Below are 14,028 nucleotides of genomic sequence, written 5' to 3' on the forward strand. Positions count from 1 at the left end.
CCTCTACAAACAGCCTACATCGTTGTCCCCATATTAGCTAAATTAACATCCTAGTCAACATAACTAATAGAACTAATGCATTAGGAAACCCGCTACAATCATGCAGTAACGTTACAGTGTAGAGTCAGTAAGCAGTTACACCGGTGGGCCCCGGTGGCAATAAATTAAACAACCAAAAGCTTACCTTGACTGTGAAGAGTTACAGTGTGGTGTTGGATAGTCATAGCCAGCTAGCTAACATAGCATCCCTCTGTTTGAGCCGGGTGTTTGAGTAACTAAACTAGCCAGCTGCATTTGCTAGCTAAGTAAGTGAAACTGAAAGTGAAAAAAATGACAATCTCTCTCTCGCTCCCTCTCATGCTTCTCCTTCATCTGTTCAACTCTTTGAGTCAACTACTCACCACATTTTATGCACTGCAGTGCTAGCTAGCTTTAGCTTGTGCTTTCAGTACTACATTCATTCTCTGATCCTTTGATTGCGTGGACAACATGTCAGTTCATGCTGCAAGAGCTCTGATAGGTTGGAGGACGTCCTCCGGAAGTAGTCATAATTACTGTGTAAGTCTATGAAAGGGGGTGAGAACCAAGATCCTCCTTGGTTTTGTATTGAAGTCAATGTGCCCACCCAGAGGAGGACGGAAGCTAGCTGTCCTCTGGCTACACCATGGTGCTACCCTACAGAGTGCTGTTGAGGCTACTGTAGACCTTCATTGCAAAATGAGTGTTTTAATCAATTATTTGGTGACGTGAATATATTTAATATAGTTTTGTCTAAAAAGGATAACTTTTTCAATGTCCTCCCCGTCGTCCTCTGAGGAGCCTCCACTGCTGGAAAAACAGCTCAACCAACCTAGCCTATCTATGGATCGAACCATTTGATTTCAATCACTTTTTGGGAGCACCCCTTTAGATTTGAACGAAACGTTCAAATGGTAGAAGTGGTCAGAAAGCTACTTTTTGGACCTGAATGCCAGAACATTCAGGAGATGGAGGTGCTCAAACTTGACCCATTTTGAATAACCCACCATCAGCACCATACCATGAGACATTCATGATGTCTTCATCATTGGAAAAGATTAACAGTATAATTTTTTTATATCAGTTAAAAGCTTACAAACTGGGTTGTCAAACAATGTAATAATTTTTTTTTTTTAATGATGTTATTAGCCATGTAAACTTTGTTTTTTTCTCTCCATTTTCGCATATGTTGTAGTTTAGACCCTAATTTACATAATCTGAAGTGTATGTGTTGTGCCCACCATCAGTTGAGACACAGCATACTCTTGAATACAGATGATGTAAAATAGGGTCTAAGCTACAACGTATGCGAGAAAACAATTATCAGAGTTTCCGCGTTTTTAGAGAATTGACGTTAAATGTAAAATAAAAAAATAAAAACGTTTTTAGAAAAAAATTCTACAATTCAAGAAATTATCAAATACTCAACTGTTTATCTTTTTCAGTGATGAAGACATTAATGTCTCATGGTATGGTGGGGTATGCAAAATGGGTCAACTTTGGTCCCTTCTGAAAATTTTGGCATTCAGGTCCAAAAAGTCACTTTCTGACCACTTTTACCATGGGCAAATATGTATGGAAAGTTTTGTTCAATTCAAAAAGGGTGCGGTCAGAAAGTGATTGAAATTAAATGGAAAGACCCCTACCTTAAAGACCCCTACCAGGCTCCAACCTTAAACTTTACCAAGAAAGACCTAAGGTGTTCCTGTATAAATTCAGACAATAACAGTGACTATGGGAGTAGTACTAACTGAATAAAGCAGGTCACAGTTATTTCCAGAGGAGTGACAAAGTCAACACATCTTTAATGGGATATTTCACCCAAATTACAAAATGTCACTGGTTTCCTTACCCTGTAAGCAGTATATGCAGTATATCTTACCTTGTCTGACTGCTTACAGGGTAAGGAAACCAAAATGTAAATGTTTTAAACAAGCAAGGCTGCCGGACGGCACGACAGCGCCTCTTCCCGCTCAGGAGGCTGAAAAGATTTAGCATGGGCCCTTGGATCCTCAAAAGGTTCTACAGCTGTTCCATCGAGAGCATCTTGACTGACTGCATCACCGCTTGGTATGGCAAATGCATCTTGCTAGACCGCAAAGCGCTACAGAGGGTGGTGCGGACAGCCCCGTACATCACTGGGGCTGAGCGCGATGTAAAAATTGCCAAAGACTCGAGCCACCCAAGCCATAAATTGTTCATTCTGCTACTGTCCGGCAAACGGTAGCACAACATCAGCTCTCGGTCCAACAGGCTCTGAGTCAGCTTCTACCCCATAGCCATAAGACTCCTAAATAGTTAATTAAATGGTTACCCGTTCTATCTGCACTGACCCTATCTTGCACTGACTCACAAGACTATACATACACATTACACACTCACACTACACTGACACTCTCACACAAAAGCCCCACACATTCACATACATTACATACGCACACACACACACAGTACAGTCAATGGTTTGGACACACCTACTCATTCAAGGGTTTTTCTTTATTTGTACTATTTTTTACATTGTAGAATAATAGTGAAGACATCAAAACTATGAAATAACACATATGGAATCATGTAGTAACCAAAAGAGTGTTAAACAAATCAAAATATATGTTATATTTGAGATTCTTGAAATAGCCACCCTTTGCCTTGATGATAGATTTGCACACTATTGTCATTCTCTCAACCAGCTTCATGAGGTAGTCACCTGGAATGCATTTCAACTAATAGGTGTGCCTTCTTAAATACATTTGAGCCAATCAGTTGTGTTGTGACAACGTAGGGGGGTATACAGAAGATAGCCCTACTTGGTAAAAGACCAAGTCCATATTATGGCAAGAACAACTCAAATAAGCAAAGAGAAACAACAGTCCATTATTACTTTAAGACATGAAGGTCAGTCAATACGGAACATTTCAAGAACTTTGAAAGTTTCTTCAAGTACAGTTGCAAAAACCATAAAGCGCTATGATGAAACTGACTCTCATGAGGACCGCCACAGGAATGGAAGACCCATAGTTACCTCTGCAGCAGAGGATAAATTCATTAGAGTTACCAGCCTCAGAAATTGCAGCCCAAATAAATGCTTCACAGAGTTCAAGTAACAGACACATCTCAACATCAACTGTTCAGAGGAGACTGTGTGAATCAGGCCTTCATGGTCGAATTGCTGCAAAGAAACCATTACTAAAGGACACCAATAATAAGAAGAGACTTGCTTAGGCCAAGAAACATGAGCAATGGACATTAGACCGGTGGAAATTTGTCCAAAATTGGAGATTGTTAGTTCCAACCGCCGTAGCTTTGTGAGACGCGGTGTGGGTGAACGGATGATCTCCGCATGTGTATTTCCCACCGTAAAGCATGGAGGAGGAGGTGTTATGTTGTGGGGGTGCTTTGCTAGTGACACTGTCAGTGATTTATTTAGAATTCAAGGCACACTTAACCAGCATGGCTACCACAGCATTCTGCAGCGATATGCCATCCCATCTGGTTTGGGCTTAGTGGGACTATCATTTGTTTTTCAACAGGACAATGACCCCACACACCTCCAGGCTGTGTAAGGGCTATTTGACCAAGAAGGAGAGTGATGAGGTGCTGCATCAGATGACCTGGCCTCCACAATCCCTGGATCGCAGAGTGAAGGAAAAGCAGCCAACAAGTGCTCAGCAGATGTGGGAACTCCTTCAAGACTGTTGGAAAAGCATTCCAGGTGAAGCTGGTTGAGAGAATGCCAAGAGTGTGCAAAGCTGTCATCAAGGCAAAGGGTGGCTATTTGAAGAATCTCAAATATAAAATATATTTTGATTTCTTTAACACTTTTTTGGTTACTACATGATTCCATATGTGTTATTTCATCGTTTTGATGTCTTCACTATTATTCTACAATGTAAAAAATAGTAAAAATAAAGAAAAACCCTTGAATGAGTAGGTGTGTCCAAACTTTTGACTGGTACTGTACATAACACACACACGCATAACGACAACACACACACACACACACACACACACACTTTTACGCTCATTATATGCTGCTGCTACTCTGTTCTTTATTTTACTCTTATTATTATATATCCTTATGCCTAGTCACTTTACCCTGCCTTCATGTAAATATATACCTCAATTACCTTGTACCCCTGCACATTGATCTGGTACCGCTACTCAATGTATATACTGTAGCTTCATTCTTCTGTGTTTTATTCCTCTTGTGTTATTATTATTATTATTTTTTACCTCTGCATCGTTGGGAAGGGCTCGTAAGCAAGCATTTCACGGTAAAGACTACACCCGTTTTATTCGGCGCATGTGACATATAAAATTAGATTTGATTTAATCTCTTTAATTACTCTATGTAATCTGTGATGTTCTTATCCAGGCGACCTGGTCAAGGAACTGAACTCCTCTGATGTAACGTCTCAGCAGAGAGCTGTAGAAAAGGCTGATTGCTACATAGCTGCCTTGAAGGAGAAGGAGGAACCATGCAAAACACTCCTCAACAGGACAGTGATAAACACCAATCCCTCACAACGGGCGCCTGCACCGACGGTAACAGCTTAATATTGAGTCTCTCTCTGCACAAAGCAAGCACATAATGACTTTTCAGATTGAATCCCAATCTACTAGCAATCTTTCCTGTGGTCTGTAATAGGTTGGATGTGTGTGCATTGTCTATAACGGCAGGTACATTTTAGCATCCTTTCATTTGGCTAATTAGATTTTTTTTTTCTTAGAAGGTACAGGTAAGTAATTTGATGTCATGCTGCAGAAACATGTTTTTGAATATTTGTTTTCTATTCTTTTCTTACAGGGTTCACAGAATTATCCCAGTTCAAGTGCAGGTGTGTGAAGCTAAAATGGGTCTCTTTTGCTGTATGATGAGATTATACGGTTTGGGACAACTATATAAGAAATAATTTAGGAACAACTTAATTTGAGCATGGTACTCAAGATGTGTAGCAGATCGGGATCAGTGAAACTCGCTTCTCAGCGAGTGTCTCCACTTGCGTTGACGAATAGCTAGCTTTTCGGTAGCGCGACTGGGTAAGACGCTTCAGGAGGGCGGTGGCGCGTGTTTGCGAGGCAGATGTCATGGGTTCAAGCCTCGGTATGAGCCGAATCAGGAGGAAGCGGTACTAGCTAAGTAAGCAGCGTGACGTCCTTTACATTTGCATAAATCAAACACAAAAAGTTTGGGTAGTGTCTGGCTCTGTATACAGTACATTTATCTCAAGTTAGGATTTGTCCCTTTAAAGGGGCCATCTGCAATTTGTAAACAATGTAATTGTAATGAAACACTGTATAGCCTCAAAACATGGTTAAAACTATAATTTTGATCTCATGGTTGGTCAGTCAGTCCTTGAATCCATAGCTCTGTCTATGAATTTGAGAGTGTTTACATTTCTCCAGCCCCATCCCTCAGCTGTTTACCAAAACACTGGCGGGATGCCTGCTTTGTTGTTCTTGGAACTGCAGATTGCCCCTTTAAGTGCTTACATGGTACTACATCATACTGCCCAGAGCACTCTGTCTATTTAATCTGCAACTCCACCTTTAATTGCACTATCCCTAAACATCAATCAGCTTTACTCAGAATAAATACAATTCAAATATAGTAAATTGCACCACACAGTTAAATTCCAATTCAATAGCCTATGGATGTCAATACCCTTAACTGGATTACCAAGATCAGCCTATCAAGTTCCGGTAACAGTCGATCCCTGTGTTTTATTTTTTAATTGTATTTTCTTTTTCTTAGAGGAGGTAGATTAGCTTTAATATTGCATATATATTGTGGGTTCTATCAATGTAATTGTCTGCATCATTTCCAACCCTCATATGTTTAAAAAAACATATTTTTTCCTTCTTTATTATTTTCCCCGAACCCTACCACCCCTCCCATAATTGGAGTAAACTACATACTATATAAATTTTACGGACATGGTATAGTTTACAGTAGTTATCTTTTTTTATTTGTTTTTAGTCCCACCCTTCAGCTACTCTGAACCTCTCCCATATATCTCTGAAAACAAATGTGCTGTAATTTTACAAAGAGTATTATTATACTTGTGCAATTTGCAGAGTTAGCTCCAGGTAAATGTTGCAATTCTTCAGCAATTCCTGAACCTATGACCAAAATCAAACTACATATGGGAAGTACCAAAACAATTGATTTAATGATTCTGTCTCTTAGCAGCAAAATCTGCAGATCTGGGATGGTTGTATCCTCCATATACATAACATACTATTGGTTGCAAGAATTTTGTATAATAATTTTAATTGGATCAGTTCACAAACCATGGAATCGGCACATCAAAAATCTCTTCCCAATTACAGTGGCTTGCAAAAGTATTCACCCACCTTGGCATTTTTCCTATTTTGTTGCCTTACAACCTGGAATTAAAATGCATGTAGAGGTCTGTAATATGTTGTATCATAGGTGCACTTCAACTGTGAGAGACGGAATCTAAAACAAAAATCCAGAAAATCACATTGTATGATTTTTAAGTAATTAATTTGCATTTTATTGCATGACATAAGTATTTGATACATCAGAAAAGCAGAACTTAATATTTGGTACAGAAACCTTTGTTTGCAATTACAGAGATCATACGTTTCCTGTAGGTCTTGACCAGGTTTGCACACACTGCAGCAGGGATTTTGGCCCACTCCTCCATACAGGCCTTCTCCAGATCCTTCAGGTTTCGGGGCTGTCGCTGGGCAATACAGACTTTCAGCTCCCTCCAAAGACTTTCTATTGGGTTCAGGTCTGGAGACTGGCTAGGCCACTCCAGGACCTTGAGATGCTTCTTACGGAGCCACTCCTTAGTTGCCCTGGCTGTGTGTTTCGGGTCATTGTCATGCTGGAAGACCCAGCCACGACCCATCTTCAATGATCTTACTGAGGGAAGGAGGTTGTTGGCCAAGATCTCGCGATACATGGCCCCATCCATCCTTCCCTCAATACGGTGCAGTCGTCCTGTCCCCTTTGCAGAAAAACATCCCCAAAGAATGATGTTTCCACCTCCATGCTTCACGGTTGGGATGGTGTTCTTGGGGTTGTACTCATCCTTCTTCTTCCTCCAAACCCGGCGAGTGGAGTTTAGACCAAAAAGCTCTATTTTTGTCTCATCAGACCACATTACCTTCTCCCATTCCTCCTCTGGATCATCCAGATGGTCATTGGCAAACTTCAGACAGGCCTGGACATGCGCTGGCTTGAGCAGGGGGACCTTGCGTGCGCTGCAGGATTTTAATCCATGACGGCATAGTGTGTTACTAATGGTTTTCTTTGAGACTGTGGTCCCAGCTCTCTTCAGGTCATTGACCAGGTCCTGCCGTGTAGTTCTGGGCTGATCCCTCACCTTCCTCATGATCATTGATGCCCCACGAGGTGAGATCTTGCATGGAGCCCCAGACCGAGGGTGATTGACCGTCATCTTGAACTTCTTCCATTTTCTAATAATTGCGCCAACAGTTGTTGCCTTCTCACCAAGCTGCTTGCCTATTGTCCTGTAGCCCATCACAGCCTTGTGCAGGTCTACAATTTTATCCCGATGTCCTTACACAGCTCTCTGGTCTTGGCCATTGTGGAGAGTTTGGAGTCTGTTTGATTGAGTGTGTGGACAGGTGTCTTTTATACAGGTAATGAGTTCAAACAGGTGCAGTTAATACAGGTAATGAGTGGAGAACAGGAGGGCTTCTTAAAGAAAAACTAACAGGTCTGTGAGAGCCGGAATTCTTACTGGTTGGTAGGTGATCAAATACTTATGTCATGCAATAGAAAGCAAATTAATTACTTAAAAACCATACAATGTGATTTTCTGGATTTTTTTTCACAGTTGAAGTGTCCCTATGATAAAAATTACAGACCTCTACATGCTTTGTAAGTAGGAAAACCTGCAAAATCGGCAGTGTATCAAATACTTGTTCTCCCCACTGTATATGTTTCCCCTTAAACCACCAGGTGAACCTCCGTCTCAGTCTCAAATCTCTGGAAGACTGAAACAGGTTTCCCTCTTAGAATCTCCCTGTATTTAGCGCCATCCATCATTCCTTCAATTCTGACCAGTTTCCCAGTCCCTGCCGATGGTGTTCTCGGGGTGATGAGAGGTGTTGGGTTTGCACCAGACATAGCGTTTTCCTTGATGGCCAAAAAGCTTAATTTTAGTCTCATCTGACCAGAGTACCTTCTTCCATATGTTTGGGGAGTCTCCGACATGCCTTTTGGCGAACACAAAGCAATGGCTTTTTTCTGGCCACTCTTCCGTAAAGCCCAGCTCTGTGGAGTGTACGGCTTAAAGTGGTCCTATGGACAGATACTCCAATCTCTGCTGTGGAGCTTTGCAGCTCCTTCAGGGTTATCTTTGGTCTTTTTGTTGCCTATCTGATTAATGCCTTCCTTGCCTGGTCCGTGAGTTTTGGTGAGTGGCCCTCTCTTGGCCGGTTTGTTGTGGTGCCATATTATTTCAATTTTTTTATAATGGATTTAATGGTGCTCCGTGGGATGTTCAAAGTTTTTGATATTTTTTATAACCCAACCCTGATCTGTACTTCTCCACAACTTTGTCCCTGACCTGTTTGGAGAGCTCCTTGGTCTTCATGGTGCCGCTTGCTTGGTGGTGCCCCTTGCTTAGTGGTGTTGGAAACTCTGGGGCCTTTCAGAACATGTGTACAGTATGGACACAGGTGGACTTTATTTAACTAGTTATGTGACTTCTGAAAGTAATTGGTTGCACCAGATCTTATTTAGGGGCTTCATAGCAAAGGAGGTGAATACATATGCATGCACCACTTTTCCTTTATGTATTTCTTTTGAAATTTCTGAAACAAGTTATTTTTTTCATTTCACTTCACCAATTTGGACTATTTTGTGTATGTCCATTACATGAAATCCAAATAAAAATCCATTTAAATTACAGGTTGTAATGCAACAAAATAGGATAAACGGCAAGGGGGAATAATACTTTTGCAAGACACTATATTTTGCAACCTGTATGGCGCAGCTGTCCACTTCTTGGTCCTTAAATGAAACTGGTATACTTTTTTATTTATCACAATTTTCTTTAACCAATTTTGGTCTTTAATGTAGGGCCGACAGACAGGTTCCTTACCTTCTCCCCCTTCAACTTGCCTCTTTCATTTTCACGGTAATGCTGCAATCAGTTGGTTGTATTTTTGGATAGAGCAGACATTTCCATATATTTTTGTTAGCTGAATGTGTGACATAACCCCATCAGTCCTATTTATGATATCATTAACAAAGATTATAGATTTTTTAAACATTTTTATCAATTAGTATATTTGAGTTTAACCATAATATTTGTTGTAATAACTGAAAGTGAGAGGTTGTAATCTGAATAAAGGAAAAAGGGCTTTCTTTTTTTACACTGGGTGAGCCATTCTTACTAATTTAAATACAACTTTTGTATGACTGAAGCCTTTAGTGAGAGGTTACATTCTTGAATATTTAATAATTTCAGCTCTCCGAATTCATATTCATTATATAAATAGTCCGGTTAAAAGTTTGTCTGGCTTGCCGTTCCAAATAAAGTGGAATATATTTTGCTCATATAATTCTAAAAACAAGTAATTCAGTGTAGACAGGGCCATAAGTAAATAGGTAAACTGGGATATGACTAAAGAATTAATCAGGGTCATTTAAAAAAAAAAAACTTTCCATGGTAGCAAGATCTTATCTATTTTTGCTAACTTTCTTAAAAATGAATTGTTGTGAGATCTTTTCTTTCTTTCGGGAATATGAATACAGATTATGTCCACTTCACCGTCAGACCATTTTAATGGTAAAATACATGGTAATGTAAAAGTTATATTTTTTTGCGATCCTTTACATAATATGGTACACTTATCATAGTTTGGTTGTAATCCAGAGAGGTTAGAGAAATTACCTAGATCTTCTATGAGGCTGTGCAGGGATACAAATTGCAGATTTAAAAGAAAACATGAGTCGTCAGCGTACAATGACACCTTTGTTTTTAAGCCCTGGATTTCTAGCCCCTTGAAATTGTTGGATCTAATTTTCATAGCTAACATTTCGATGGCCATAATAAATACATATGCCAATAGTAGACAACCTTGTTTCACTCCTCTTGACAGTTTATTACTTTCTGAGAAGTAGCCATTATTTGCTATTTTACACCTGGGGTTACTATACATAACTTTAACTCATTGTATAAGAGATTCTCCTAAATTAAAATAGTCCAGGTATTTATATATACATTCTAGTCTACTTTATCAAAGGCCTTTTCAAAATCAGCTATTAATACCAGGCCCGGTTTCCCAGATTTTTCATAGTGTTCTATTGTTCCCAGTACTTGTCTTATATTATCTCCAGTGTATCGTCCATGTAAAAACGCTGTCTGATTAGGATGAATAATATCCGACAATACCTTTTTAATTCTATGTGCTATGCATTTTGCTAGAATTTTGGCATCACAACACTGAAGTGTAAGGGGCCTCCAGTTTTTTAGGTGGACTGGATCTTTATATTTACCACCTGGGTCTTGTTTCAGTAATAGTGATATCAGACCTTCTTGCTGAGTATCTGATAGTCTACCATTTTTATAGGAGTGGTTAAAACATGTTAATAACGGACCTCTGAGTACATCAAGAAAGGTTTGGTATACCTCAACTTGTATGCCATCCAGCCCTGGAGTATTCCCAGATTTAAAGGCTTTAATTGCATCAAGAAGTTCCTCCTCTGTAATTTGGCCTTCACATTAGTCTTTCTGTACAGCTGTTAATTTTACACTATTAATAGAAAAAAATCCTTACAATTAACTTCAGTTAGTGGAGATGAAGGAGACTGAAACGAAAACATAAGCATAAAGTACTTTGCTTCCTCTTTCAAAATATTGTTTGGTGAATCATGGATGACTCTGTCATTTGTAAAAAGTGTCTGTAAATAATTTCTGGTAGCATTTCTCTGTTGAGGATAAAAACATTATTTGATGCATTTTCCCCCATATTCCATCCAGTTCGCTTTATTTTTATAATACAGTGGGGAGAACAAGTATTTGATACACTGCCGATTTTGCAGGTTTTCCTACTTACAAAGCATGTAGAGGTCTGTAATTATTATCATAGGTACACTTCAACTGTGAGAGATGGAATCTAAAACAAAAATCCAGAAAATCACATTGTATGATTTTTAAGTAATTAATTTGCATTTTATTGCATGACATAAGTATTTGATCACCTACCAACCAGTAAGAATTACGGCTCTCACAGACCTGTTAGTTTTTCTTTAAGAAGCCCTCCTGTTCTCCACTCATTACCTGTATTAACTGCACCTGTTTGAACTCGTTATCTGTATACAAGACACCTGTCCACACATTCAATCAAACAGACTCCAACCTCTCCACAATGGCCAAGACCAGAGAGCTGTGTAAGAACATCAGGGATAAAATTGTAGACCTGCACAAGGCTGGGATGGGCTACAGGACAATAGGCAAACAGCTTGATGAGAAGGCAACAACTGTTGGCGCAATTATTAGAAAATGGAAGAAGTTCAAGATGACGGTCAATCACCCTCGGTCTGGGGCTCCATGCAAGATCTCACCTCGTGGGGCATCAATGATCATGAGGAAGGTGAGGGATCAGCCCAGAACTACACGGCAGGACCTGGTCAATGACCTGAAGAGAGCTGGGACTACAGTCTCAAAGAAAACCATTAGTAACACACTACGCCGTCATGGATAAAAATCCTGCAGCGCACGCAAGGTCCCCCTGCTCAAGCCAGTGCGTGTCCAGGCCCGTCCGAAGTTTGCCAATGACCATCTGGATGATCCAGAGAAGGAATGGGAGAAGGTCATGTGGTCTGATGAGACAAAAATATAGCTTTTTGGTCTAAACTCCACTCGCCGCGTTTGGAAGAAGAAGAAGGATGAGTACAACCCCAAGAACACCATCCCAACTGTGAAGCATGGAGGTGGAAGCATCATTCTTTGGGGATGCTTTTCTGCAAAGGGGACAGGGCGACTGCACCGTATTGAGGGGAGGATGGATGGGGCCTAGCCAGTCTCCAGACCTGAACCCAATAGAAAATCTTTGGAGGGAGCTGAAAGTCTGTATTGCCCAGCGACAGCCCCGAAACCTGAAGGATCTGGAGAAGGTCTGTATGGAGGAGTGGGCCAAAATCCCTGCTGCAGTGTGTGCAAACCTGGTCAAGACCTACAGGAAACGTATGATCTCTGTAATTGCAAACAACGGTTTCTGTACCAAATATTAAGTTCTGCTTTTCTGATGTATCAAATACTTATGTCATGCAATAAAATGCAAATTAATTACTTAAAAATCATACAATGTGATTTTCTGGATTTTTGTTTTAGATTCCGTCTCTCACAGTTGAAGTGTACCTATGATAAAAATTACAGACATCTACATGCTTTGTAAGTAGGAAAACCTGCAAAATCGGCAGTGTATCAAATACTTGTTCTCCCCACTGTATATTACACTTGATCTTTCTTGAAAAAGTTCCTCTAGTTCTTTTTGTTTTTCCTCGAACTCATTCTGTGCCTGTGTTTATGTTTCCAAATAATGTATCTTTCACAATCCAATTAGTGCTCTCAAAATCCCCCCTGTGAAAACGATGTACTGTAGTCCCATTTCAATTGCAATGAATTTCAATTGGTTCTACTTCTAACATGGTCCTCTTCTGTGCCTAGTGTAAAATTGAATATCTGTACAGGTACTGTACTCGGGTAGTGGAATAGAGTCAATCCCATAGGATTCCCATCATATTTAACATAATTTAGTGAAAAGTTCAACTCCATGAATGAACTACTATGTGACCAGCTGACCACTAATGACCCACAAATGTTCTTCTCATTAATGCAATATCTAATTTCACCGTTTAGAAATGTAGAGTTTACATTCCATGTAAAACACTTGTTTAAGAATATTGTTTCATATTCTCCTTAATTCTCTAGATAATTTCATGAAAATTATGGAAAACGATGCAGAGGACAGACATAAAAGGAGACAAATGAAACAGGAAAAAGCAAATGGTGTGTATGAAGTCATTTCTCTAGCATGGATTAGTTCTTGCAATTTCCTAATTAGGGTCTCTCTTAATTCAGCTCTTTTTAACCTGACACTGTATTTGTTTATGTCCTTATTCCCTCAGCCCTCAAAGAAAAGGGGAACGTAGCATACGCCCAGGGAGAATACGAGACTGCTGTGAAGCTTTACAGCGACGGTTTAGACGAGCGACGAGACATGCAGCCGCTGTATACCAACAGAGCACAAGTACTCTCCTCAGCTTCATTTCAGCTTTGCATCACTTTACTTAACTCTTCCCTTTTAAAAACAGTATGTTGAACAGTATCTGTCCACTTTTTCCTCTGCAGTCCTATATCAAACTGGAGAAATATAAGGAGGCCATAAGTGACTGTGAGTGGGCTCTAAAGGTAAGGTTGACTAGGAACTTTGGGTCAATCACTTGCTCCCTCGTTCTTCATAACGCCATGCCAGGCAGTGCACTTGTGATCCTGTACTGACCTGGGAGCACAGAACAGACCATGCAGTGTAGAGGACAGTGCTCACTGACAGTAATTAACTATAAGTGGTGTAGAGAGGGGAGGAACGTTGGTTGGAGTCCTGCATATACCCCTTAGAATCGGTAATAAAAGCAGTATAAAAAATCAGTGCTCACCTTTCAGGACAATCTATTTAGAAAAACATACAAACTAACTGGACAATGGGTTTGGCCTAATTCAAGGGAGTACCGTATTCAGAACACCTTGATGCTTGAGTAAATTTGCAATTGAAAATGTTTTGGTCCATTTTTGTGTAATGTCCATATTGCAGATTATATATTCAGTTGACGTGTGACGTATGATTCTCTTGCTCATATTATTTATTTACAGTGTAATGAGAAGTGTGTTAAAGCATATTATCACATGGGGAAAGCACACCTGGCACTCAAGAATTATAACGAGGTGGGCATCATTCCATTTCATTTTAACCATATCTAACTGCATTGTAAAGAAAACG

At 39.9% G+C, this 14,028-nt stretch overlaps 1 protein-coding gene across 1 annotated transcript in view; it reads left to right on the forward strand.

Annotated features, from left to right (window-relative positions):
• Positions 1-14,028, forward strand: part of ttc12 (tetratricopeptide repeat domain 12) — a gene marked incomplete at both ends in the record, with an annotated part of 38,252 nt that overhangs the window by 1,094 nt on the left and 23,130 nt on the right. The window contains 6 exons of the mRNA XM_084143147.1: positions 4,391-4,560; positions 4,823-4,853; positions 12,963-13,040; positions 13,160-13,281; positions 13,383-13,442; positions 13,902-13,973. Coding sequence (XP_083999273.1) covers positions 4,391-4,560; positions 4,823-4,853; positions 12,963-13,040; positions 13,160-13,281; positions 13,383-13,442; positions 13,902-13,973 — 533 coding nt within the window. The remainder of the gene's footprint in view (positions 1-4,390; positions 4,561-4,822; positions 4,854-12,962; positions 13,041-13,159; positions 13,282-13,382; positions 13,443-13,901; positions 13,974-14,028) is intronic.

The sequence above is a fragment of the Coregonus lavaretus genome (genome assembly GCF_964263955.1).
Source record: "Coregonus lavaretus genome assembly, chromosome: 26".
Taxonomy (NCBI): Eukaryota; Metazoa; Chordata; class Actinopteri; order Salmoniformes; family Salmonidae; genus Coregonus; species Coregonus lavaretus.